Consider the following 27,776-nt stretch of genomic DNA (forward strand, 5'->3'; position numbering starts at 1 on the left):
TTTGGTCAGCCAGGCTTAATTCTGCACACACTGAAGTGAACAGGAGTTTTATCAGTGACATTATAGAGCAGAATAGTGCCTTCAGTACAGCTGAAAATTTCACATTCAACATAAGGTACTTTTTTGGATCACAATCTAGAAAGGTTTCAAAACTACTAATACCTTTAAAAATATTTCTGCAGCAAAGTAATGTTACTGCTTTATTCCAAAATATTCAGTGGCCGACTATTAAAATATACCATTTTGGGACCATGTTCACAAATCCTTAGGGACCAAAGTATAAGTTTAATAGCACCAAAAACTATGACAATCTATTTTAAAAAAATTAATACTGATGTTATTTTATGAAACGGAAGTCAAAGATGACATGACAAAATACAGAACTTAAAACACATCCCAGCCACTCATTTTCCTCAAATAAATAGCTAAAACTTTCCTGTACAGATAATCAAATTAATGAAATTAAGAAGTGGCCCTTACTAACGGTATTGTATATTTAACTCCTTAATGCTGGTGTTTAATGTGCCCACTGCCTGCAATGGACATTTGGCCAGGAAAATCCAATCCCCAGCATGAAAGTACTTAAGCTTTCACTATTCAATATAATTTTTACTTACTTAGAAACACAAATTATAGCATGAGAAAGACTAACTAAAGTTACAAACAAAAACTAAACACAGGTTTAACTGTTGGCTGGGAATAATGAGCCTTAATTCCGCAGCTAAACACTAATTTTAGATTAAAAGTTTAAATTTCACTTTGTAGCAACATAGTTCAAACAGTCTTGGTACACCAAAAATAAAAGGAACATGCCAAAGGCAATTTACAAAAGTCTAAAACCCATTTTTAAAAGGTAATTTAATTTGTTCACTTGTACCTATATTCAAACTACTGCAGTTTTGACATTAAAAAGCCAGTACTTTCTTCTCCAAGTGGAAATCATCTGTGGCATGTACAACTATTACAATTTTAATAATAGTAATAATAATAATAGTAATAATAATAATAAAAAAGACATCAATACTTCTTACTAAACAAAAGTGATGTTTGACATATGCCTGTGAAGAAAATCATAATGCACCTCTCCTTGTCTCAAAAATTGGCATCTTAAATAGTAAAATTAGAACTGCCAACAGTTCCTGCTCATGATAACTATGTTCAAACAGTCTTAATTTTGTTTTCTGAAATGCTACATTTGAGACCAAATGAAAAACAAAAACTAGAAGTTACATGTTCATTGAAGGTGACTAGAAATATGCCACAAAATTATTTTTACAATACATTTCTCCAGAAATAATCCCTAGGTGAAGCTTTTTTATACACATATACAAAATTTAGACAGCAATATACACATAATCACAGTGAGGATGCTTGCAAGCTCACCAATCTGTAGTGTAAATACAAAATGCAAAGCAGCCTTCAAAGAGAACAATGCTACACAGCAAGCATAGCTGGCCTGTTAAATAGCAAACACCAAAAGTTCCCTGCAAAAGGGATACAGTGCAAGAAAAGCAGCATGCGCTTTGATACAAACAGCAGTTTATGGCTAATGGTTGACAACTGTGGTAACAGTGACTCTTGAGCGGCTGTGCATAGTAAACTCCTATGTCATCTGTTTCCCTTTATACCACTCCACAAATTCATCCAACAACACTGGCCCTGTAGAGAGATATCAAATAATTATATTTTACATAAACCTTGGAAGAGAGGCTGCAGGAGTAGGGGCATATGGAGAAAACTGAAGGAATACTTACATGCTCCATCTTCATCATAATTACTGAGGTCAAGGTTAATTGTTCTGCTGAATTCTAGCACATTACACCATTGGTCCTTGTTGATAACTTTGTATTTTGATTGCTGTTTAAGATAAGAAGTGTAAGTTACTAAAACAAAGTTGGAGTTTACAATGTGAAAAAATCACAGGTTTTTAATATTTGCAGGTTTTTAATAGAACTCAAATGCAATACAGGATAATTATTGAAGCTCTAAACCAATGGAAGGCATAGTTTTAGGGCTTGGATGGTGCATTTTAAGTGTTATGAATTTACAAAATGACAATTTTGAAAATAAGCACTGAGTTGTATTTCAGTAGTCTACTAGTACTAATATAATTAAAATATTAATATTTCAGAGAAAAACCACATAAAACGTGAATCTGTTTCAAACTGAAACTTTGTTGTATACCTCTAGGAACTGGTGGAATACTGGAAAAAGAGGCCATGTTTTTCCCAATAGAAGTCCTAACATGCACTTGGCAGTATTTATATCTAGGCTGCGCTGGTCCTTTTCCTGTTGGAAGCGAAGAAACAAAGTTAAAATGTTATCTCAATATTTCTCATTTGCACCACTGTTCACTCTTGGCACATCATGAAAACTACTGCTAAATTGCAGGCAACCTGTATATTAAGCACTGTATTGTTTTAACATATACAACAAAGTAAGACTTCCCAATGAAAACTCTGTTTCTTTACCGCTATTTGCCATGCTGTAGAAACACCAGTTACTTTTCATCCTAACTGTAGTTCAAGGATCCCTACTGTAGATGAAGCAGCCACTCTTGGGGTACAATTTCAGAACTTTCTGGAAAGCAGCCACTTAAGTGTGAAAATCTGGTCGACACATGGTCTTCTGGGTAGAAATTCAGCCTGCTCTTGCCTTAGCTTTGCTTCAACCACCTCCTTTATACTGCTTAAGACGATATTGCAAAAACGCTTCTTTCAGTAACAAACAAGTGTTTACAACACCGATTTAAGATGCATTTATGCCTATGTAATTCAGAGTTCTTTCTCTTCTGATTCATTAAATTTGGTTAAATTTCAGAGTTTACGCTTAGTAGCAGTGCAGAGCATTTCTGTGTTGAAAGTCCCAGTATATTTTGCTAAAGAGCACCTTCCTGTTATTGCAGTTGCTTAGGTCACCTCTCTGATATTTTGATTATAATGTTGACAAATTGGGTAATTCTATCAATGATCATTATCGCAAGTTTTAAACATTTCCTGCAAGACCTGGTCTTCGCCTGTAGCTTCCTCAGATTTTACATTTTTTATTGTCTTTCACTTTGTGCCATGAGATGTTATCTCTAATTCTGAGTGTGCTTCTGGCAGACCAGGTGCCAGCTCAGGTCAACGTCCCCATGTCTCAACTGAACACTGACAAATACATAGCTGGAATCAGTCTGGCTCCCATTTGTTAGTATTATTAAAACAAGTATTAGAATTCTAAGAATGTATTTAGTGTTTAGATTTTATTGGATGCTTCTGAGTTCTACATGCATTAATCTCACTTATAACATCTGTAGCCCATGTTGTAAGGCAATATTTGAACGGTTACATTGTAAGCTCCTGTGCCACTGTAAATGACCAGACAGGAGAGAGCCATTAATTAGCATGAAGGGTTGATCTTCAAGACAAGCTGTTACAGCCTTCTCAAAAGGAAAGTTCCCTCAATATCATATGATCTATTGTGGGACATTGCAACCGGAATTTCCCTACGTACCATCAACAAGAGGACAAAAGACTTTTGTTGTCCTGCTTTCCTCTCTGTGAAGATGAGTAATGCAAATTGAGCTGCAAACACAGCCGATGGGAGGAGTCCGAGGATATGAGAAGAAGAGAATAAAACCCCTAACAAGAAGTAACTAATTATCTATATGATGCTTGGACTCTGGGATGGCTATGTGTTTCCAGGAATAAGCAAGAGACCCTCAGCTGCTGAGCCTGGGTTAGCCCTAAAGGACATGTAGAGCCTGCTTATTATAGAAGCTTCTATTTTTTTTTAAACTTAAGACTGCAACTCATTTGTGTATATATGTTTATTTGCTTTAACTTGTAAATAACTCTCCTGTTCCCTTTTTCTATTTCATAATTTTTATATAGTCATTGTAGGATTGGTTACAAGCTTTGTCTTTGGGGTGATATTTAAGGTGCAATTGACCTGGTGTAAGTGCCTGGTCCTTTGGGACAGGGACTAACCTGAATATTGCTGTGATTCTTGGTGTAAGGGATCATCTATCACAAAGGTATGCTCCCCTAGATGTCGAGCCAGATCAGAGTACCCAAAGGGACTGTCTGTGACTCCTTGTTAAGGCTGTTATAGTGTCTGAGGAGTTCACTTGATAACTGGTTGGTGAAATCTAATTATAGAACTCACAACCAATTTGGGGTTTGTGCCCTGCATTCTAACAGTTTGCCTTGAAGTTGGTACTCATGTTCTTGAGTCATTGCAGGCGGCGTTACACTGGATGCTTAATTTCTTCATCAAAGTCAATAGTTTCTTGTGTTGTTCATCTGTTTAGCACCTCTTGAAAGTGCCTGGCCAATTGCTCTCATTTCTTTTTCTTTTAAGGTCCTTTTTTGTATATTTTTAATAAGCCCTCTGGCTGGTGAAAATTTGTCAGTAAGAACCTTGCTGAGTTGATAACGTGTTTTAATATTTCCTCTTTCAGCAGCCACTTCAGCTCCTTTGGCGATGTTATCCATGTACCTCCTCTCGTTTCTTCTCGTGCTGCTTTTCACTACTTTGTCCTTTGTTTTATATATAGATATTTTGCTGCTACTTTTTCTGGAGATGTTTTTGAGGAATGGATATACAGTAGAACCTCACAGTTATGCACACCAGAATTACAAAACTGACTGGTCAACCATACACCTCATTTGGAACGAAAGTACACAATCAGGCAGCAGCAGAGACACCCCTCCTTTTCCCCTCCCCAAAAAAGACAAATACAGCACAGTACTGTGTTAAATGTAAACTACTAGAAAATTACATTAAACAAAAAGATTTGACAAGATACGGAAACTGTTTCTGTGCTTGTTTCATTTAAATTAAGATAGTTAAAAGCAGCGTTTTTCTTCTGCACAGTAGTTTCAAAGCTACATTAAGTCAATGTTCAGTTGTAAACTTTTGAAAGAACAACCACTATGTTTTGTTCAGAGTTACAAACATTTCAGAGAGTTACAAAGAACTTCCATTTGCAAGGTTTTCGTAACTCTGAGGTTCTACTGTATTTGCTTTGGCTTGTTTCTTTTCCTCCACATATCCTCACTTTTGCAGATTTTAGGTTTGCTTGTCTAGGAACCAACTACAGTTGTTGCAGCATCTATGATACCGTCATGACATGTCAATGTTGACATCTTGTGGTGGATCTAAGTTTTGTAACACTTAAAAAATCTATGTTTCAGTTCAATCTGAAGTTGCTTTTGTAATACCTGGTCTATTAGCCTTTTACTGTCAATTTTTTGGTGCTTTAGGATTTTTTTGTTTTTCTTGAATCTGATCTTCAGTCTTGCCACACAAACTGATCACTTCAGATGTAAGCTCCTCTATGTATGTTCTAACATCACAAAGAGTTGATCTAAATTACCTTACAATGTATATATGATCATTCTAGTTCCTGGTTAGGGTTGGTCAGAAAACAAGAATTCCATTTTGTGAAAAACTACGGTTTCATTTTGCATCGGAAAAAAAAAAAAAAGATCCTTTTCGCAACTATTCCAGAGACACAGGAGCCAGTAGTCTGGTGGTTAGGACACACAGCTGGGATATGGGAAATCCATGTTCAAGTCCCTGCTCTGAATCAGGCAAAGCATTCACTCTCCTTTTGTGGGCCAATGAATAAACACAGACACATTTATGCAAAAAGTTTGGTTTTGTCAAATCAGCATTTTCTGATGGAAAAAATGTTTTGTCAAATAAATTCCAAACAGGCTTTATACCTGGTGAGTCTGAGGAGTTCCAAGTTACTTGATCTATGTTTTTGCGTGGGAATAGCATTCCATCAATTATGAGTCCTGATACCAAACACAGTATTACCAGTACACATTTTGTATTTGGAAGAGTGAAATCAGATCAGGATGCCTATCTAACAAGTACTGAGAACACAATTCATAATCTTCTGAAAGAGTTATGAATCAGTATTTATTTCACAGCCAGCTTTTGCCACATCAGGTTGTTGGGTTGTGTGGTGGGTGTGTGATTTTAAGAGAAAAAAAGTCTAATGCTTGTCTTGACAAAGATCAATTTGTGGCTCAGTGAAGGAAATTCTGGCTTTACGCTGGAGGTTTTTGTCACATGTTCTCTCCCCTCCTTCGTGTACTGTAACGGACTTGGCATCATTCTGCTTTTAAAGTTTATTGTGATAACACCGCACATCCTCCTCATTTAAGTGTTAAAGGAAACCTCCAGCCCATTTTGTTGAATAGAACAATTGAGGAGTTCCATGATGATAAGCGTACGGAAAACATCAGAGAAGAAAAATAACTGGCATTCCTAAGTCTTGTATCAACCTTATGAAGAGTATCATTGGGGACACTGATATTCCTGTGAGCATAACGAATGTTACCATTAGGTTTTGTACATTTAAAGATTAGGGTTTTTTTCCTGGTTGAAGAACAGCTCTCAGCCTGCTTTAACAGTTTGAATAACTTATTTTGGGCTCTGTTATTGCTCAGTGTCACAAATGTCTGACTTTTCTGCAAGATAGTCACGAACAGGCACAGGTTCAGAAACAGCAATTATGAATTTCTTTTGAAATACAAGTATTTTATCAGATTTTTTTAACCAATATAGCTGTCAACTGCTATACTAAATAAGATAGGTGAAGACTCTCTAAGCCTTCAAGACATTTTCTCAGATAAGTGTGCAAGTTTTTAAGGACTAGTGTGTGAATCAGTAAGTTACAGTTTAACCCAGGGGTTCTCAAACTGGGGGTCAGAACCTCTCAGGGGGTTGCGAGGTTATTACATGGGGGGGTCACGAGCTGTCAGCCTCCACCCCAAATCCCGCTTTGCCTCCAACATTTTAATGGTGTTTAAAATATATTTTCAAGTGTTTTTAATTTAGGGGGGTGGGCGGCGGGACTCAGAGGCTTGTTATGTGAAAGGGGTCACCAGTACAAAAAGTTTGAGAACCACTGGTTTAACCCAATCATATGTAACATATCTGTCTATCTTAGGTACTCATTACCCTGGTGTAAAGTGTCTCACAATCTTTACTGTATTTATCCCCACAAAATCCCTGTGAGGTAGGGAAGTACAGTGGAACCCCAATTATCCAATCTAATTGGGACTGGGACCAGATCGGGTAACCAAAAATCCAGATAAAATAGAGAATGGGCGGCGGGGCTTGGGCTGAGAGCCCGAGACTCCCGCTGTCAGCCCCAGGTAGCTGGTGGTTATGGAAAGCCAGATAACAGAGGCTTGGTTACACGGGGTTCTACTGTACTATTCCTATTTACAGATGGGGAACGAAGGCATAGAGACCAGAACACTGATCCTGAGTGACTGAAGTCAATGGAAATTGCCATTTACTTCAATAGGCACAGAATCAGGGCCCAATTGATTTGTCCAAGATCATGCACAAAGTCTTTGGTGAAGCAGAGGACTGAACCCGTAATCTAACGCATCCAAAATGAACACTAGCTACTGGACTTGTCCTTCACCCCCCCTTTTTTCCCTCTGCAATGTTGATATTTGGCATACATAGTATCTGGAAACACACAAAGTCAATTTTAAAGAGTGAACATTTGTGTGTGTTGGAAGTAATCTTAATTGGCATCCTGAGAACAACTAGTCCCAGACTTGTAGCTGTTGTATGTGAAAGTGAACCCACAGAAAGCAATACAAATAAAAGTCAGACTGAGTCCTGGACTACTCACCCGTGCAAAATCAAATGCGTATCTATAAATTAGCTTAAAATTTGTAGGCTCATTTAATAAGGATCTCAAGTAATCCAAGGAATTTCTCAGTTTCTCTGTTACATCACATCTACAAAAAAGAGAAGATTTTAATAATCCAACACTAGATTTTCATCTGAATTTTTAGAAAAAGATATCCCAAATATCCTTAGGTTTGTCTTCATTTCCCCACCTTTATATGCTGCCTCCATGAAAGTTAAATACATATCAGTGGGTTTATCTACACAAGAACATTGCACCAGTTTAACCTAAGGTGTGAATGGAAATTAAATTTCTTTAAATTGGTGCAAACCCCTGTGTGGATACACTTATTTTGGTTTAAGAGTAGGGTTTTTTTTAAGTTTAAGTTGATTGGGAGCAGGTTTAAGTTAAACCTAAATAAGCCATTCAAACTGAAGTAAAAGCATCTGCACAGGGTTTGCACCAATTTAAAAACTGATTTAAGTTACACCACTGCAATTTTCCTGTCCTTACAAGGCTTTGACTACTATCACAATATTGCAGTTATTTGACAGTTATTTATAGACAAAATCTATCCTGAATCACAGTGTGGCTTGTGAGCCGAAAAGTCTATTACTGATATGATCTTCTCGATGAGACAACTACAAGAGAAATGTGGAGAAAAAAAGGCCTCTTCACAAAGGCTTTTGACCTTGTCAGTAGAAGCGGACTATTTGCACTTCTAGAAAAGCTTGGATGCCCCCCAAACCATGATTTGGTCCTTCTATGAAAACATGTATGGCACAGTCCAATATGATGGCTTAGTCTCTGAGGCTTTCCAGATTCATAGTGGGGTCAAGCAAAGTTATGTATTTGCCCCAACTCTGTTTGGGATCTTCTTCTCCTTGCTACTGAAACAAGCTTTGGGTTCCTCAACTGAGGGAATCTACTTGCACACAAGATCTGATGGAAAGCTGTTCAATCTTGAAAGACTCAGATCTAAAACCAAGAGTTGGGAGGTCCTCATCCAACACCTCCTCTTCGCGGACGATGCAGCAATGACCACCCACCCAGAAGCCTAGCTCCAAAACCTCATGAACAGTTTTTCCAAAGCCTGCCAAGACTTTAGGTTTACCATAAGCCTAAAAAAGACTAACATAATGTGCCAAGGAGTTGAAGAAGCACCCTCCATCAAGATCAACAACTATGAACTTGAAGTGATGAACAAGTTCACGTACCTGGGGTCCACTATCGCAGTCATCGTTTCACTTGAAATGGAACTCAACATCCACACTGAAAAAGCCACCACAACGATGTCTAGACTTGAGCAAGAGGATATGGCAAAACAATAAACTGACAGAACACACAAAGATCTGTGTGTATTGTGCATGTGTTATCAGCATACTTTTGTATGGGAGCGAGGCATGGACCTTATGCTCTCACCAGTAAAAGAGGCTCTACAGCTTTCATATGAATTGCCTTCATTGAATCTCTGGAATCTCCTGGAGGGACGGCGTCACCAACACTGAGGTGCTCAAACAAACCAGCATACCCAGCATGCAAACACAGACGCCTCCACTAGCTTGGGCATGTGTGCTAAATGAATGATGAGCGCATCCCAAAGGTCATCCTTTACGGCGAACTGGCATCTGGAAAACGACCCAAAGGACGCTCACAATTGTGTTTCAAGGATGTGTGCGAGACCTCAAAGAAATGGACATGGATGTGGATAACTGGGAAGATCACACTCAGGACCGCAGCTTTTGGAAACAAGATCTTAACAAAGGTCTCACAGTTACGAAAGGAGGCAGTCTGGCTTAGCAAAGGAGAAAAGAGCTCGCAGAAGGCAGAGTCCAAAGGATCAAAACATCACCTTTAAATGTGAGAGATGCGTCAGAGATTGTTTGTCTTGAGTGGGTCTCTTCAGCCACAGCTGCCATAAAACCAATTAAGTAAATTCTTTACCTCTCAGGGGCGCATATGCATGGTCTCACGAGACTGAAGATGCTTGTTACTACTCATTGTTAAACCCTGCATGCTGTAACAGCCTGGCAATATGGCCTAACACATGCACATTGATTTTGAAACTTTGGGGCTTGAACAGACTGGTCCACTCTAAAATGACAGAGACATATCTGGGATGTGGGATAAACCAGACTTGCCAAGAGGAGCCCCAAGAGGAAAAAGCCTGGAGAAGAAGCTTGGCTGAAGGGTTTCCTACAGAAGTGCATTTGGAAGTAGGTACTGTAAGGAACCAAGATTGTCAAGGAGTGACTGAGAATCCTTGCAAGTAGTCTGCATGTGGGAATAATTTGTGTGGACAGACTAGAATCCAGAACAGTCACTATGTTTGAGATTCAGCATTGTATGAATAAAGCAACTTCAAGGAGAGGTGATTTTGGTTAAGACTTGAAGAGTTTGAAGTCTTATTTGGAGTGGGCTGAGGCAAAAGAGTGCCTGATTACAGATGCCTTGTTCCTTCAGTCTGGAACATATTAACCCCCCCTCTTCACATGAGCATTTTGCCCAATGTGCAGACATTTTAAGCCATGAGCCATAAATCAGCAAAGTATGCTCAGCATAACTGCAAGAACACATTGTTTTAAAGATGTCTGCAAGTGAGCCATACTTGCTGTAGATAGTGGAGAATAAACATTTATGTCTAGTTCTCCAGAGCAGAGTCATCCACTTTGTGCGCTAAACCAACACGTCTTTTTGGAGAAAAAATTATTTGACATTATTACATTCACAACAGCAAAATTAGGACTTATACCCTTTTAAAAGACACTTACTGCAGCGATGTCATTCCTTTTAACCATTCTTGCAATGTGAAATAACCCATGTTTTGTGCATCCAATTTCCAAGCTAGAACAAGCATAACTACCTATTTAAAAAGGAGACAATATTAGGACGGAAGGGGACAACAGATTTCTTGAACAGTTATTACTAGACCGCTTGCCAAATCCTTTTATTTAGTTTAGAGTAAGAGCCATTCAAATATGAGTGAAACAGGCAAGATGTTGAAACTCCTACTACTGAAAAATTAAAATTTTTAAAAAAGTTTTACAAACTGAGTACATTGCTCATTTATTCAGAAACACTTCTGTATTAAATTACCCTTTCTACCCTACCTTTCAATTTGTTAAGCCCATCAAACTACATCTTTAAGCTTTGGAGCAGGAACTATCTGTACAGCATCTAGCATGACTGGGCCCTAAAGGGTACAACAACACTGCTATAAAAAACAAGAAGCGCTGAGTCTCAGAGCCCAGGTCAGCTGGCTTGGGCTATGGGGCTATAAAACTGCAGTGTAGATGTTCGGGCGTAGGCAGCCCAGGCTCTGAGATCCTCCCCTCTAGTGAGGTCTCAGAGTCCAGGCTTCAGCCCGATCCTCAAAATCTATACTGCAACTTTATAGCCCTGCATCCCAAGCCAGCTGACCTGGATCAGCCGAGGATGTGTCGCAGGTCTTTTATCACAGTGTGGATATATCCTAAAACTCTGCTGTAATACAAACAGCAATGGCTACATAAAGAGTGGTCCAACTCTTGACTCCAACTTTGAAGTAATTTAAGGTGACTGAAACCCTCCTTTACCTAGATGTAGGTAGGCTTTATTACAGCATAAAGGCTCTCCTGTGAATATAAAGTTTGTCAGTTACTATGGTTCTTCAAGAGAACACTGCTTCTGTGTATCTCACTTGTGGATTGAGCCTCCCAAGTGTTGCAAAACTTCAGAGAGCCTATTAAACACTACAGCTGTTGGCTCAACCAAATGCCCTCACACATGAAACATTTGGAGCTAAAGGCTAAAAGGGCCATGTGGCCCCAACTGCCTCAATTCCTTCCACTTAATCCGAGGGTCCCATGAGGGAAGAGCTCTGAAGAATAGTGTACTGGTAACACAACTATGCAGAGCCAACATCCTCAAAAACCATAGTTACTGCTAATCTACTATTTTTCTTTATGGTGGTCACTGCATACTCCAACTTGGGGGAGTCTACCATGCACTACTGGCCACAGGAACATGGGCTGGTAAGTTCTAATTAAACAAAGACTGCAGAATTGTTCTTCTACAACATGCATGAAATCTAGATACCAAATCTAGAGAGTAGTGTCAAGTAAATGACTAAATGAAAAGCCAGCTTGTAGTCCTACAGATTTTCAAAATGGAAATATTTCAAGGCTGCAGCTGCTGCTGCCTTAATCCTAAGAACTTCAAGTACTGTCACTCTAGGTAGCATATAACAAATCTGAGTTCACAGTCTAATCCATTTAGGATATGCTTGCCCTTTGAGCTAAGGTATTTAACCCCTCCTGCCACCTGCAGGACCCAGCTACATTCTAATTTCAGTACACAAGCTCTATCAGAACTACCATAGATATGTTTCCTTGAGCTGAAATTGAGACCTTCCGGCTTGAAGTGTAGGCTACCCAGAGATGCTGAGTGAAAACAGCACTCTTTAGAATGAATGTCAAAAGATACAAAAAACATAGACTAATTCCTAATAGCTTAGTCCTATCCAAACAAAAACTCAAGTCCTTGTTGAGATCTCTGGTATGAAGCTTAGATTCCACAGGTAAGAAAGAAGGTTTGGGGAAAAAAAATACCAGGAGATTTAGTTCAGGAACTCAGACACCACTTTTGAGATACATTTGGGATAAAGTGCAGGGCAACTGTCCCTGGGAAACAGAGTGAAAGGAAGATCAGCCACTAAAGGCTTTTCTAAAAGCTATTAATGCAGTTTAAAACTCTGTTGCTAATTACAATTACAATAATATTTTCCCAAGAGCTCAAAAGTTGAGTCCCACCATGAACCACGAGGGTTTATGAGTTATTACACTACAAAATTGAGTTGCGTCTTGTATTTCACACAAATCACTTAGTACAAAATCATAATTTTATCTAGCCAGATTTAATGCTTTAAAAATCCCACAAAAGTCAAGTCAAGAAGCCAGACTATCCTGTTTTCTTGTACGACAGGTGTATTATGTATGAATTTTAAAGGGTCTTTTCTAATTCACAAGACATTCCTGACTGTAAGATATACACGTTTTCTGTATCACTTGTGTTTCAAAATCAGGTGGATGAGATTAGCAAATTTTCAAACAGGACAATATTTCCCCCCTCAGAAATATGAAACAAATATATGAGCCCAATAATGTGCATACCCACTTCATTTCTAAATTAAAACTCTAGGATAGTTTCAATTAAAATAAACACTAACTTTTTGGAAGGTTTGAGCTTTCAGAGGTTAATTTACTCCTTTTCAATGAAGGCAAGTGATTTTAAGGTGCCATGCCAAAGCAACAAAATAAACCTGCCTGGTTTATGCTTCTCCATTTAACAATGGTTTCTTCAATTTTCCATTTCAAAATGTTTCAAACTCAGATGATAAAAGATTAAGAGATAGAAACCAGGCTCACTTTGGTGGCTTAGGCATATTTTGGGAAAAGCATAAACTTACATTTTCTGGTTCAACTCCGATATCTTCACAAAATTTCTCCATGCCTTCAGGACCTACAACGTCATCAGTCCCTGCAATCAAATGACATTTCACAATATTGTTGTTTAAATTAAAATTTACTGCAAGCACATCACTGCTGTAAAAGAGAAGTATTCATGCAATAGAAGCTGAACTTCTGTAGGATTCAGTTTTCTTTTTGACATATACAAATATTTACCCTTTACAAGAAGATATTAAACTACGCTAAAAGTTTACACCTCTGGCAAGGCATGAGAAGAGAGAAAGAAAATATCAACAATAGCCTTCATTTCTTTTTTAACTTGTACCACAGTACCCAATAATTGCAGCAATTGTGAAAAGTGAATAAGGAAGGTACTGCAGGACAAAGACTTCTGAAACTGGCTCAGTACCAAAGTGCTGCTAAACTGGGTGAACTGAACACAATGGTTATTGGAACCTTCTAAAGGCTCAAGCCAGGAAACAAATTTGTTTTAAAGATATCTTAATAGTAAGCAGACAATAAATCTTAGTTTTATAAGAATACAATAAATTTTTTTAAAGGAAGAGAATATAGCTGACTAACAAATATATATTATACTAGTATGGGATTGACACCCCCAGAACATAATGCACAATTTACTTCTTTATATTAACAGTAACTATCTTCTCCGAGTCATTTAAAACAAAATCTGAAATAAGATTCTCATGCCCATTTTTATTCGCATTGCAACAATACCATATCACACCACATTATGGAGACTTCACATACAACCCCCTCTATCCCCCCAATAAAAACTCTGCAAAGTAATTGCTATGTAAACAGGCTTCAGAAAATATAACAGGAAGAAAAGCAGCAATCAAATCAAGACTCTACTTCACAATCTCTGCAATATGTGGTGTGAAAACTACTAGAGGCATATACAAATAATAGTTAAACAGGCTTGAAAAAACAAGGTTTTATAATGAGAACAGCAGTTGACCCTTCACTATTGTGTTATAGTCAATCTTATATCAGTCTTAAATATTCAGCCTTCAATTTAGAAGTAACAGGCTTTTAATTATACACATTTCCCATCTTTATTTCCCTATCTTCCCATTATTCCCCTCCCTCCCGTCCCGATTCAGCCACCTCAAAACATACAACAGTTAAAAAAGATTTCTGCTATTTTGTAAGGGAAAGTCACATTAGGAGAAGGGCAGTATCAACAGTGGGTTTGTGTAAAAGAGAAAAACCTATGAAGTAAACATACAAGATCCTCATTTGAAAATCTGGAGTGTTATAACACCACTATGAACAAAACTATACCCCCTCCTCCCTGCCTTCTTCTTAGCACCTTTGCAGATGCAGCAAGCGGAAAACCAAAGTTCTTTCACACACTGCCATCCGCTCATCCTTCTTTCTACTGAACTCTTGCCAAGAATGAGTTATTCCAGTAGTCAGAACAAGAATAGAAAATCCACACAGCCATCAAGAAAGGCACAGAATCTGGCAATAGGGTGCCTGCCTCTCTCTCTCTCTCTCGTCTGTCTCTCTTCTCCCAACCTGCCAGACACAAAGACCTCAGACTAGTTTGGTTCATATAAATCATGTTTTGCTTTAATAGCATCACCACCAAAAATTAAGTGGTAATTTATTAGCTGTACAGATGCCAAAAAGGAATGGAGATGAGAGTATTTAATATTATGCATCCAAACCAGCAGCCGCAAAAAGAAGACTACGTCATTTACTACCTAAAGTTCTAGGTATGCTTTCAGAGAAACTGCCTAAGGTCCCCATTTCTCTATCTATCAGTTATTCAGTTTCCCCTTCAGTGCTCTTTGCAGTACTGTACTATAGAATTATTTTCTCCCATTGCAAATAGCTTCCTTTAGGAGAGTTTTGTGTACTATTCTGCAAAAATAGCAGGTCACTGCCTGTATGTTGTCAGAAGATAAAGTATATTATAACAGGTGGTCCTAGAAGAAATTGCCAGTTAAATCCTGTTCAATATACAATAGTGAGAATGAGGCTAAAATATACCCTCATGCTTAGTGATGAAAAATATCCTAAGGAAAGACTCCTTGGGGAAATATGATCTCAGGAATCAGTTCCATTTTCTGCTTAGAATTGGAACTAGATTTAGAAGTGACAAACTAAATATGGCTAACCTCCTTCCCCTTTTAAAATGGGGACCATGTCACCAGGTGTCTACACTGCTCAATGGTAAGGGGCCAGAGCTCTAAATCAATGAGTTAAACAAACTTCAGTTGGAAACATAATTTAATGTACAGATATTAGCAATAAATTCTGGTATAGATTTTAGCAATAAACCACAATTAAAGCTTGATTTTGTTTAATGTACAGTTACTAATTTATTTGTAATTGTGTGTAACTTAAAACCAAAACAGGGATCTATTATCTGCATTTGAAATGTTTCTTGTTTGGGGAAAATACTGTCTTCAGTGTGCCAATTATTCTTTCAGACACTGGCACATCTTGAGTTCTTTGGCATCTGTCTATAAACAGGATTCCTTTTTATTCAAGGATTCTTTTTTAAACTCTTTGCTTTACCAAGAAACCTCTGTATTCAGATTTAAATTTCTAGGAAAAATCTCATTTAATAATGTAAATTTCAATACAAATTTAGACAATTGTCAGGATTAGGCATTGTTACATAGCTTACCTGCATACTCATAGAACCATTCTAGGCATCTCTTACTTGAAAAGACTTCTTCCTCTGTCTTTATTCTAGTTGAATCATATTTTCTATACATGCTAAAAATGGAAAAAATAATTAATAAGTAATTTACATTTAAAAAAACAGCTTTGTAGTCAAGATACAGATAGCCAATACAAATGCAATATCATTTTCCTAATATGGATAGTTTAATCTTAGGGCTTCTGTTTTTCAGGGTTTAATATGGTAATTTCATTTTGGGGGAGTCTATTTTTTGGAAATTTTTGAGCTTTATGTAGATGTCCAAAAATGTGTATATACTGTAATGAGTAATGTATATTATACACATTAGTCATTATAATAGTATATACTGTAATAAGTAATCTCTTTGTAATGTTCTTTAGCACACTTTAACATAGTACTGTTTCAACCAGCACTACATTAAAGCACACTAGGGAAGTTTTAATGCACATCAACAGGGGCTACACAGACCGGTTAATGCGCAACATATGACTGCGCTTTAGAAATCACACTCTGACCGTGAGCATTACTGATCCATGTAGACAAGCCCTTAGATACAAGTAACCATTTCCAGGTTTACTGCATAAACACCAGTTTGATTTCTTTTCTTTTTTCTTCTTTCCTTTTCCAGAATCAGGGGTGTTTTATTGGTGTTTACCAGTTAAAATCTCAAATCAGAAGCCCTACTTAATCTTTAGCATTTTACTTAACATCTTGCCCACAGATATCCACTTATTTATACAACTGCTTAACATAAAACTAAATATTAGAAATACTGAATGTACAAATAAAGCTTGCTCTTTCAAAGTTTGGAACTTTTTCAGCAACATTGACTAGATGGCTCAAGGAACTGTAATGACCTCTTGAGACCTTCATCTACAGATCATTGGTTTAAAATCCAGCTCAGGCTGAGAGTGACCACCAAAAAAACCTGCAGGGTAACCAAATGGTTGTGAGTTTGTTAGAGGGCTTTCCCTTCACACCCAAAGGTGCTGACTCCGTGGAGGCTCCAGGGCTGGAGCACCCACGGAAAAAAATTAGGGGGTGCTTAGAAACCACTGGCAGCCAACTCCTCCCCCCCCAGTGCCTCCTGCCCACTGGCAGCCCCCACAAATCAACTCCTCCCCCTCCTCTCAGCACTTACTGCCTCCCACGATCAGTGGGGTGTGCAGGAGGCTCTGGGAGGAAGGGGGAGGAGTGGTGATGGGGCATGCTCAGGGGAGGGGGCGGAAATGGGTGGGAAGAGGTGGGGCAGGGGTGGGGAGTTGGGAGAAGGGGTGGAATAGGGCCTGGGACAGAGCAGGGGCAGAAAGATGCGGGTGGAGGCTTGGGGGGAAGGGGACGGGTAGAGGCGGGACCTTGGGCGGAGACGGGGGTTGAGCACCCCGTGGGCCCGGAGGAGGTGGCGCATATGCCCGACCCTGGTTCTTGTCACACAGACAAAAAGCAGAAGACAGGAAATCCGAAGTGCAGGCAATGCAATATTTATTGGGGTTAGTTTCAAGCAAGCATATCCATAGCTCTACACGCTGGCAGTCTGTTTCCAAGTGTTCAATTCCCAGCTCTGATGTCACAAAGCTTTTACGCATGTCCCCGTTCCCAGCTCTGACACCGCAGAGCTTTTGCCTGTGTCCCTGTTTCCTATTCCCCCCCGCCTCCTTCTTAGCAGCCCCATATATACCTGCAATGCATGCCCGTGGTCCCACTTCTTACAACTTATGGTCATGTTTCATTTTGGAGGGTCATGAGTCTGGGCTCTTCGTCCCACCTCTTTTGTATCCCATGGGAGGGATACGGAGTGAGGTTGTGCACTGACCAAGGCCAGGCTTTTCTTCGGCTCTTAGTGTGTCTAATGCCTACCCACCAAGCCTCCTTTCCTTTCCTAACGGGCAGCTTGACCTTGGCTTGAGAGTGGAGCCAGACAGCCTTCCAGTGTATGCTCATCTAAGAAACTCCCACCATCCCCAGTAACACTTTAACTGTTCTTATCTGTTCCCATTATACTATCAAATCCATCTGGCTAGGCATAAGCAACACACAGTGTCTTTGTTCACACATATTAGTAAGGATATGGATGTATCAAAAATCAAACAGGCAAACAAGACCCAAAATTCTAACTCATGCAAATATACAGGCCTGAATCCTGCATTATCACTAGCACTCCTAACAGAGTTGGTGGTCTCAGTTCAGTTCCTGAACTGCCCTTGTAACAATACACACAATAATGGCAATTTCTGCAGAAAATCCACAGCAAAGGACACAACTAACTTCGCTGTGTCCTAAACAGAAACTCTCTAGAAGAGGGCTTAGGCCTCTGGGTAGAGAAATATAGAAAAATTTGAAGTGTCTCTATCTTTACTGTATTTGTTCAGTAGCAAAACAAGAGTGTCGTGAATTTCTATTACTGGTGACACAGGAAAGCCATCACAAGTGCTAAAACAGAACAGTTAGTTACACTAAAGTAACTAGCGTTTTTATGGGAGGGGGAAGATGAGGGGTTTGGGAGATGTTGTTGTCAGTGTGTATCTCATTGTAGGTGCAAGTACTTTTTTTGTTTGATTAAAAGTGTCCGTTAGGGCAACACATGTACCATAAGCCTCCTCATACTCTCACACAAGAGCAAAATGTGGGGGAGGAATGGAGGCAACACCATGCTCCCACAGTTTCCTTGCAATTCAAAGTCTGTGTTGCTGAGGACTCTGAAAAGCGGGGATGGAGGGTGGGTCATGGGATTCACAATGAGTAGAATATCTCAAAGAACCACAGTTACTGTAAGGTAAGCAACCACTTTACCTTTCAGCCTGTATCAATATAAATCCCACTGTAGGTAACTGGCAATCAGTATCCTCCCTGGACAGTGGGAGTCAGGAGTTCCAGCTGTATAAAACACACTGAAGGATTGCTCTCCCAAACTTGCAATCTGACCTAGCTGCCATGTCCAGTGCATAACATTTAACAAAAGTCCGGAAGTTACTCAATGTAGCTGCCTTGCAGGTCTCAGAGACTGGGACGTTTCTGAAGCAGGCCGACAATGCTGCCTGTGCCCAGGTGGAATGTGCCTTGACGTTTGGAGGGAGTGACACACCAGCCAATTGATAGGAGGTGAAAATGCAGTGTGATCCACTTCGAGATTCTCTGCAAAGAGATAGCTTGGCCTTTCAAGGTGTTAAATATGGCCACAAGGAGGCAGGGACAGAAAGGCAGTACTGTTGAGGTAATAGAGCAAGACTCTGGAGACGTCGAAAGTATGCAGCTTCTTCTTCACAAAGCTGCATTCAACGCCAAGAGAGAAGACAGGTATGGTGATGGACTGGTTCATGTAGATTTCCAAAACCATCTTTGGGATGACTTTGGGATGTAGCTTCATCACCACCTTTTCTCTGTAAAAGAATGGGTAAGGCAGGTTGGCCCTAGAGCTTTGAGCAGGTTCTCAACCTGTGGCTCATGGGCCATTTGCAGCCCCATCAGCACACAGCTGCAGCCCATGTGACATCCTCAGGGCCATACAGGTAATATATATATTGTGCAGATGAGGCCCAGTAACACGTAGAGAGCTGCATATGCAAGCCACAAAGGTAAATAAGGTTGAGAACTACTGCTACAGAGCCTGGGCCAGTATAGCTATGCTTGCAGAGTCCCCTAGTGTAGATGCTGCATAAGCCAGCAGAAGGAGAAATTCTGCTGGCCTAGCTACACCACATCCCTTAAACATTAGCTAAACCGACTGACGCACTCTCCTGTTGGCATAGTTGCAGCTACACCATGGATTTAGCTGACATAGCTATGTCAGAAGGGGTGTGATTTTTTCCCCACACTCCTAGCCAACACATCTATGCTGGCAAATCTTTGTAATGCCCGAGTATTTGAAGGCAATTTCTGGCTAATGTGCTGATGTGAACGATTGATTAAGATGGTTAGGGTGTTGAATCTGTGTAGTAGTAGGAAGACATTGGCCTTTACCACATTGAGATCGGCTTCTATGAATTCTAGCTGTTGTACTAGAGTCAGAGTCGATTTTTGAGCATTCTGTTGTAGTCCCAACTGCGTGAATACATCTATAGCAGAGGTCCCCAAACTGAGCGGCTCCTGGGGGGCACAGAAGAACATTCGGGGGGCACAGCAGGGCCCAGGCCAGCCCCCATGGGGGGTGGCAGGGAGGGAATGCCCTCCAGCCCCGCTCCAAACTCTGCTCCAGCGCCGGTCCTAGCCCCAAACTCGCCCCCAGCTGCAGCCCAGCCTCGACCCCCTTACCTCTGTCTGCGCACCCCCGCCAGTTGCGGCCCTGCTCCTGGCCCTGGAGGAGGCATAGACAGGGGTATGGGGGGCATGACCCTGAAAAGTTTGGGGACCACTGATCTATAGTCTTTTGCATAGCTAACGGGGCATCGTCTAAGGATTGTGCCTTGAGTAGACAGTTGTCTAGATATGGATGTATCATGATCCATGATTTGCAAAGATGGGCTGCTACAACAGATAGGACCATTGAGAACACTCTGAGTGTGAATGATAGGCCAAATGGAAGCACCTTGTATTGAAAATGGTCTTGACTCCAGGTGAATCTCAGCAACTTCCTGTGGGATGGTGGAATCACAATATGAAAGTTAGAATCTTATAGGTCGAGGGCCAAGAACCAGTCTCCCTGGTCTAGAGATGGAATTATTGCTGCTAATGTAACCATCTTGAATCTTTGTGACTTTACATATTTGTTTAGAAACCTCAGATCCAGAATGGGTCTCCATCCTCCATTCTTTTTCGGAAGTATTTGGAGTGGAAACCCTTCCCTCTGTGTTGATTGGGTATGGGTTCTATAGCACCAAGGTTTAGGAAATGATTTATTTCCTGAAGCAGCAAGCTCTTGTGAGAAGGGTCCCTGAAGAGGAACAGAGAGAGAGAATAGGTAGGTGGGAGGGAGGTAAAGTGGACTGAATAACCAATGGAGATGATCTCCAGTACACATTTGTCTGATGTTATCTTTTCCCAGTTTTGTCGAAAAAGAACAGGACGGTGTTTGAAGGGATGTAGATAGTTTGAGTTTTGCAGCAACTGATGATGGGAGTGTTAGCCTGGGGCTTCAATCAATGTCTCAACATTGATGTTTCAACATTGAGGACTGTATAGTTGAAGTGTGGGAGGCTGTCGGTTTTCGTTTTTCCATCCGCTGTCTCTTCTGCTGAGGTTCATAGTGTCTCTGGGGGCGGAGGGAACTGGGCCAGTTAGGATCTTTCTTTTCTCTGTGATTTTCTATACTTCCTTTTCTGTGCAGGCATGTAGATCCCTAAGCAGTGCAACTTGGCTCTTGAGTCCTTCAATGTATGCAGTGAAGAATCTGTCTTCTCCGCAAAGAGTTCAGATCCTTCAAACGGAAGGTCCTCCACAGCTGTTTGGACTTCTCTTGGGAGACTGCAAAGGTGAAGCCCCAAAGCTCTCCTCATTACTAGCACCATTGATATGGAGCGGGCAGCTGCATCCGTGGTGTCTAATGTGGTTTCTAGTACTGTCCTTGCCAGAAGCTGGCCTTAGGCAATGATGGCTTGGTACTGCTCTCTTTGATCATTTGGGAGACGTTCAATAAAGGCATTAAATTTCCCATAATTTATATGATTATATTTTGCCATCAAGGCCTGATAATTTGCATATTTTTGTCTCCTCATTTGCATGTTGGCATTATCATGGCTGTCATTTGCCAAATGATTTTGGCTAGGTCTAGGAAGTCCTCATTGACCGGGAGTGCAATATGAGATAAAGAGGACGTATGCAGGATGTCCAGCAGCTTGTGTTGCAACGTCTTCACTTCAAGGGGGATGTGAAGTGAGTCCGCCACTCTCCTGGTAAGGTCCTGAAATTGTTTGAAGTTGTCTGCCATAGTTGGTGGAGGGGGCATTATGGCTTCCTCTGGAGAGGATGATGAAATGTTTGTTGCTGAAGTAATTTCTTTATTCAGCCTTGCCTCCTGGTCCTCAGAGGTCTCTTCTTGAGGATCTGGGGGTCTAGAAAGGGAAGCTGAGGGAGACTGCATTCCTCTATCTCTATAGGAGACACTCAAGGTCCTAGAGAACTAGTGTCTATAGGATACCCATGGGAAAAAATTGCCTAGGGGGGTTCTCGGATCTCCATCATTGGAGATTTTTAAGAACAGGTTAGACAAACACCTGTCAGGAATGGTCTAGATCAGGGGTTCTCAAAATGGGGGTCGCGACCCCTCAAGGAGTCATGAAGTTATTTACATGGGGGGTCGCAAGCTGTCAGCCTACACCCCCAAACCCTGCTTTCTCTCCAGCATTTATAATAGTGTTAAATACAAAAGAAGTGTTTTTAATTTGTAAGGGGGGTTGCACTCATAGGTTTGCTGTGTGAAATGGGTCACCAATACAAAAGTTTGAGAAACACTGGTCTAGATAATACTTAGACCTGCTATGAGTGCAGGGGACTGGACTAGATGACCCTCTCAAGGTCCCTTCCAGTTCTATGATTCTATGGGTCCCAATACAGCCACTGGGGCGGGGCAAAGGGCATGGGTGGTGGTGCCCAAGGGTGTCCATACCAAGTGGTTAGGCCTTGTCTGTCCTCTCAGTATTGTGTTTCTAGGTGATATGTCTCTTGACAATGCTCTAGGAAGCTTTGAACTGAGACAGAAGATAAGTTATCATTATCGCCCTCTTCTTCTTTGCTCAATAGAGGTGGATATGATAAAGAGGCCAGTGGTGAGTATCTTGGTACCATAGGGTATTCCAGAGTCCGAGATGTGGTTGGTACCACTACATTGGTACCAAGTAGTAGGGATTCCAGTGTTTCAGAAGCCAAGAGGTCCTTGGAGAAATGGAATTCCTGCAGTACTGTAGTGGTAATTGGTCTGTCTCGAATGGCCCATCAGTGATAAGGAAGTTAGTGGTATCTGAATTCTTCTATGCCCCAGCCCTGAGCTCTCTCATACTCCAAACCCCTCAGCCCCACCCCCGCCACTTGAATTTGTTAGGTGCACCAATATGGAGGTGATGTGACACATCACCTCCATATTGGTGCACATAACAAAAGTCATTCCACACATAGGTGGGAAGAATTAGAGGGAACACTGCAACTGACCTCCCTCAGCACCCCAGATTGGTCCAACTACCAGATGCAAAGTGACATTCTCCCTTGTTGCACTCTTAGGAACTACTTTAGCTTGGCATGCGATCTGTATTCCTTTCTATAGAATCTGTCAGAAGCCAGGGTTGTAAATCTACTTTTCCAGTGATTATGAATAGCCTCGAGTCCCTCAAGAAGTTGCCCACTGTAGCACTAAAAGAGTGAGATTTATTTGAGCATCTGATCTCAATGAGCAAGATTCCATTATATGTATATGAAACAGATTCAGCTCCTACTATCATTTTCAGGGGGAAGCCTTTAGGCTATAGGATTTTTAGGCTGAAGGATTATCTTTATATTATTGCCACAGTTAGCATTGCTTGTGAAATACATGGATGGTTCAAACAAGACCTCATAATTTTATGTTATTTTATTTGTTTTTGTTGTTGTGCTGATGCCACCTGAGAGCTTTCATACCCAGGGTTGAGGTGATGCTATCCTGTAGCTCTGATTCAGGCAGCTGATCTTCCTCCCCTACGCAGGAAGAAATCCCCATTTTTTGTGTGCATACACGTGCACTCAGATAATCAGCATGTCTGTAATCTGGTCTTTTCTGTATCAATCTGTCATGCTACACTCCATGAAGGTGAGCAGGGTAAAAAAACACTGAGGATTATCCACCATGCTGCATTCTGAAGACGAGCAAAGGACCAGCACTGACTTAATTTATTTAATATCCACTTTGGGAGTTTGTCCCTATGAACAGGCTTCAGAGGAGAGATTAAAATTGGACTCAGATATGGGTCACAATATTTTAAGTGGCTAGCAGCCTCCTTGCCTTATGAGAGGCTGGGCTTCTTGTCTTTCCCACCCTCTATATGGAGTCTTTCTGCATCTTTCATGGAAGGTAATGGCATTCAAGAATAGGCTCCCCAGAGACTCTACTTTTTATTGTATGGAGTCTATATGGGCCAGATGGGTCTGTTTCCCCTGGAGACCTTAGTCTGCAATATCAATAAGGAACACCAGAAGGCCTGTTACCAGGATGGCAACGGGGTAGTAAACTTGGCCCAAAGGCCCCTTTACTATACTCTCCAGGGCTGTCTCCAGTGCCCTCCATCTGCAACTTGAGGGGAGACAGAGGGGCAGAAGGCAGCTGAGTTCCACAGTGAGCTCTAGGCACTGAGGAACAATTTTCCACCTAACACCGCTCTTCTGGCATTGCTTCCGATGGAGAGAATGAAGGAAGGGGCTTTTTGCTCCTAGAGCCAATCCTACCTGCCTCCTTTCCTGCCTGGGAAAAAGTGGTGGTGGTGGTGGTGGGAGGTAAGGCAAACCCACCTAGGCTGCGCTGGGGGCAAAAGGAACAGGACTGAACTGTGTAAAAGAGAAGACTGAGCTCCCGAACAAGATCCTTGGTAAAGAGTGCGTAAAAACAGGAGAGACAGGTCTTCTCTTTGCCTCTCAGCATAACTTGCTCCCTGAAGCCTGCAGGGGCACCAGACACCACCACAAACACCTCAGAAGGCAAAGCACAGACAAAGGAAATCGTTCCTCAAAAGACAGATGTAGTCCTGGGACACAGCTGGGAATTATCGACAAATTAGTCAGTCACATTTTTAGTCAGAAATATGAACTAAGAGGTGAAATTTTCCTCAGAAAAGCTCGGAAGCACGGAGGTTTGGCTGAGCCATTAGTGGCTGTAGGTGCAGATAAAACTGGAAGGAACTTCAAGAGTGGGACATTCCCCTGCTGCCAGTGAATGACAGGTCTGATTCTACCCCAAAGCTAAAAGCCACCTGAAATATATTTGCAGAGTTTAAGATGAAAAGAGCTATTTGTTACACATCTAAATGTGGAGAGACATAATGAAGATCCTTAAAATTACACCTGCAGAATATTTTTAACTTCTTTACTTGTATAAAACACACACTAGCACTACCTTAGATTATTAAAACAGAAAAATGTTAGAAATGTAATTAGCTTTTTACTATTTGCACTAAAGTCAGTTTCCTTTGTTTCCAGACAGCACTACTTTCTGGATCTCATGTACTGTCTCAATATTTTGGCAGAGGAAATGTTCAATATAAAAACTTTTATTAGGTTTTGTGAAAAAGAAGTATTGTTTCTGGTCTCACTTCATTATTCTATTTGCTATTTATATGTGTACATTTGCCACATTCTTATAGATAATGTTGTAGTATTTCTTGTTCATCCTGTTTTACTTTTTAATTTTATTATGTCTGAAAATTAGTAAAAAACTGTTTAAAAAAAGACATACGTATTGCTTTTTGTTATTGTTAGTACTGCATAGCCAACAAAGCAAAGAAAAGGGGAGCTGGATTCTATTCCTTTCATCAGCATCAACAGATTTATTTTAATAAGTTCCAAGTCAGTTACACTTGTGCAACCCCATTAAACACAATGAAGTTGCCCAGACATAATTAGGGGCCTAATTTGGCTTGGAGAACCTTTATTACTAGTGACAGTGAACAAAATGGAAAGAACCCAGTCTGAATAAGATGATATGCTGAGATTCCAGGCTGGCAATCAGAAAAAAAATCTTTTTTCATCTGAGGACATTTATTATGGGTACATTTGCTTTTTGAGCCACTTATTATACAGTAGAGCATCATAGCACAAGCCCCATTGTCTAGCTCAGGGGTCCCCAACACGGTGCCCGCGGGCGCCATCTAAATGCGCCCGCGTCCTGGCCGGTGGTGGAGCATCTGCCGAAATGCCGCCGAATTTCTGCGGCGTTTTGGCAGCGATGCCTCTCGATGACGCCACTTGCTGCCAACAAGATATCTCATCGAGAGGCAACACCGCCGAAACGTCGCAGAAATTCGGCGGCATTCCTCATTCAGGCACAGGCATAGATTTCCACAGTTAGTGCCATTTTTACCATTTCATAAGTGGATGATCACCCCAACTGTTCATCAATAATGTTATTTCATCATTATTAGCTCACATTAAAATGACATACCCATCATGTCTACTTTTCTTGGCAGATAAATCATCTCCGGCTGCAGGTCTCCTCTTTTTCCTTGGAGGCATCACTTTGCTAAAGCAGTCTGATGAACTGCAAGATCGGAGACTTCCTATGGAGGGTATTAAAAACAAAGAATAAAAATAGTTACAGGACAGTGAAACCATGTGCATTTTCCTCAAAAAATTAGAGACTGGTGAACTGATTCAAATAAAAGAACTGAAATTGCTAAGTTAAACAAAATTCCCCCATCTCCTTTCAAAATAAAAAACCATCCATTTTTATGTGCCACTCTACTTCCTGGTTTCTGTGAAGACAGAAAGCACTGAAAAATACTACAGGAGCAAAGACCAGTCTCTTGTACTATTTTCAATCTGTCTAGTATAAATAAGGGCCACAAACCTCCTGGGAAAATCTGATTTAGAGCCTCAAGAAGCATCCTAACTTTTACTTACTTGTCCAAACAAGAATTTTTGAGGTTTGACCATCACTTGTCAAAATAAAAGACTGACCCAGTGATTAGAGCACAATACTTCTAATAGACACCCTTGTTTGATTTCTTAACCCAATTTCTTGTTCTCTGGCCCAAGAAGAACAGGAAGTACTCTACAGGGAGGGGCATACTCAACAGCTCCTGATAGGGAGCACCTTTGTCACTTTGCTTTGACTCTCTTAGGAGCAATAACGACTGATCCCAGAGACGGAGTTTTCTCCAACTCTCCTTAACTAGAAATAACGACCACAGCACAGAACCCTGAAGAAGCTGTGTATAAAACACAGGATAAAGACCAGCTGGAAGAGTCAGCACAGCTCTGAATAGCATGCAGAGAACTTAAAAAGGTAATAGAGAGAAGGCTAAGGGTAAGAAAAGGCAGAGAAGCCAAGTTAAGGTAATTGCAAGGAACTGCAGAACAGGGTAGTCTTCATAGTTAGCCTTTAATTCACCTTCTGTGTAGCTCCTATGGCATCCAAGATAATTCTTAATATAGTAAAATCCCATATAATCCTCTAAATATGTTTCTCTGCTTGACGCTTCAGAAAATCCAACCATAAAACTTTCCATTTTTAGACATTACAGTGGCACAGGTTGAAGGTAGGTGCCCAACTCTCATTAAAAGGGCAATGGAGTTTGGTGCTTAACTGCCTTCTGTGCCATTGAAAATCTCTCCCAAGTGCTCTGAAAGCAATATAAGGAAAGAAGTTCAGATGCACAACTGAAATAACTTCATAGGATCTATTGTTTGTATTAGATTTTGCAATACATTCTTTACACGATAGCTTCAGATGTATAATTTTTTGGTTTAGCTGATCGTACTCTCCTACCTATTATCCATTTTTGGTCTTGCCCTCCCATCCACATTGTTTTAGAGAAGAAGAAGGCAGTTCTCTCCATTTCAGGAATTCTCCCTAACACTGACCTACCTGTGATGTTCAAGTCTTCTTCAAACCTCCAGCATTCATGTATCTTTTTTATTCAGGAAAGTAATGACTGGTCAAGCCTATGCTGGAGAGGAGTGCAAAGTGGGAAGGGGTAAAAACAAAAAAATCTCATCTATGGAAATATACAAATAATGGGTTAGGAAAAAACAAGAAAGAAAACCACAAAAAAGACAAGAAAAATAGAAGATAATATTGAAAGAAAGGGACAAGTGAAGGTGCGCTCAAAATAAATTCTTTTACTCTAGTTTTTTTTTTAAAAGAGCTCTAAAATACTAAAATTACTGTCTAAGACTTACAATACACATTAAGGAGCTAGTTAAGTAATAAGAATTCCAAGCAGCACATTGCTGGGGACAAATACAGCAGTACATTGCTGGTGTTGTGAGGCAAAAGATGAGAGTCCTAGTGACAGCTATTTGAGAAGAGGAACATACCTTTAAACTGAGTCAAAAGCTCCAAAATATACTTCAGTGTGCATAATACAAAATGGATTAAAGAAACTAT

General features: G+C 40.5%; 1 protein-coding gene across 6 annotated transcripts in view; it reads right to left on the bottom strand.

Annotated features, from left to right (window-relative positions):
* Positions 1-840: 840 nt before the first annotated feature.
* Positions 841-27,776, bottom strand: part of DCUN1D4 (defective in cullin neddylation 1 domain containing 4) — a 63,982-nt gene continuing 37,046 nt past the window's right edge. For 4 of the 6 annotated variants that reach the window (XM_045018588.1, XM_045018590.1, XM_045018593.1 and 1 more), the window contains 8 exons: positions 25,830-25,944; positions 15,764-15,855; positions 13,101-13,171; positions 10,426-10,517; positions 7,655-7,763; positions 2,185-2,289; positions 1,755-1,857; positions 841-1,659 (listed from right to left, as the gene is read on the bottom strand). In XM_045018588.1, coding sequence (XP_044874523.1) covers positions 1,604-1,659; positions 1,755-1,857; positions 2,185-2,289; positions 7,655-7,763; positions 10,426-10,517; positions 13,101-13,171; positions 15,764-15,855; positions 25,830-25,944 — 743 coding nt within the window. In that variant the 3' untranslated portion in view covers positions 841-1,603. Of the gene's footprint in view, positions 1,660-1,754; positions 1,858-2,184; positions 2,290-7,654; positions 7,764-10,425; positions 10,518-13,100; positions 13,172-15,763; positions 15,856-25,829; positions 25,945-27,254; positions 27,337-27,776 lie in introns of all 6 variants that reach the window. The other 2 variants (XM_045018591.1, XM_045018592.1) reach the window with 1 other exon arrangement.

The sequence above is a fragment of the Mauremys mutica genome, chromosome 5 (genome assembly GCF_020497125.1).
Source record: "Mauremys mutica isolate MM-2020 ecotype Southern chromosome 5, ASM2049712v1, whole genome shotgun sequence".
NCBI classification, from domain to species: domain Eukaryota; kingdom Metazoa; phylum Chordata; order Testudines; family Geoemydidae; genus Mauremys; species Mauremys mutica.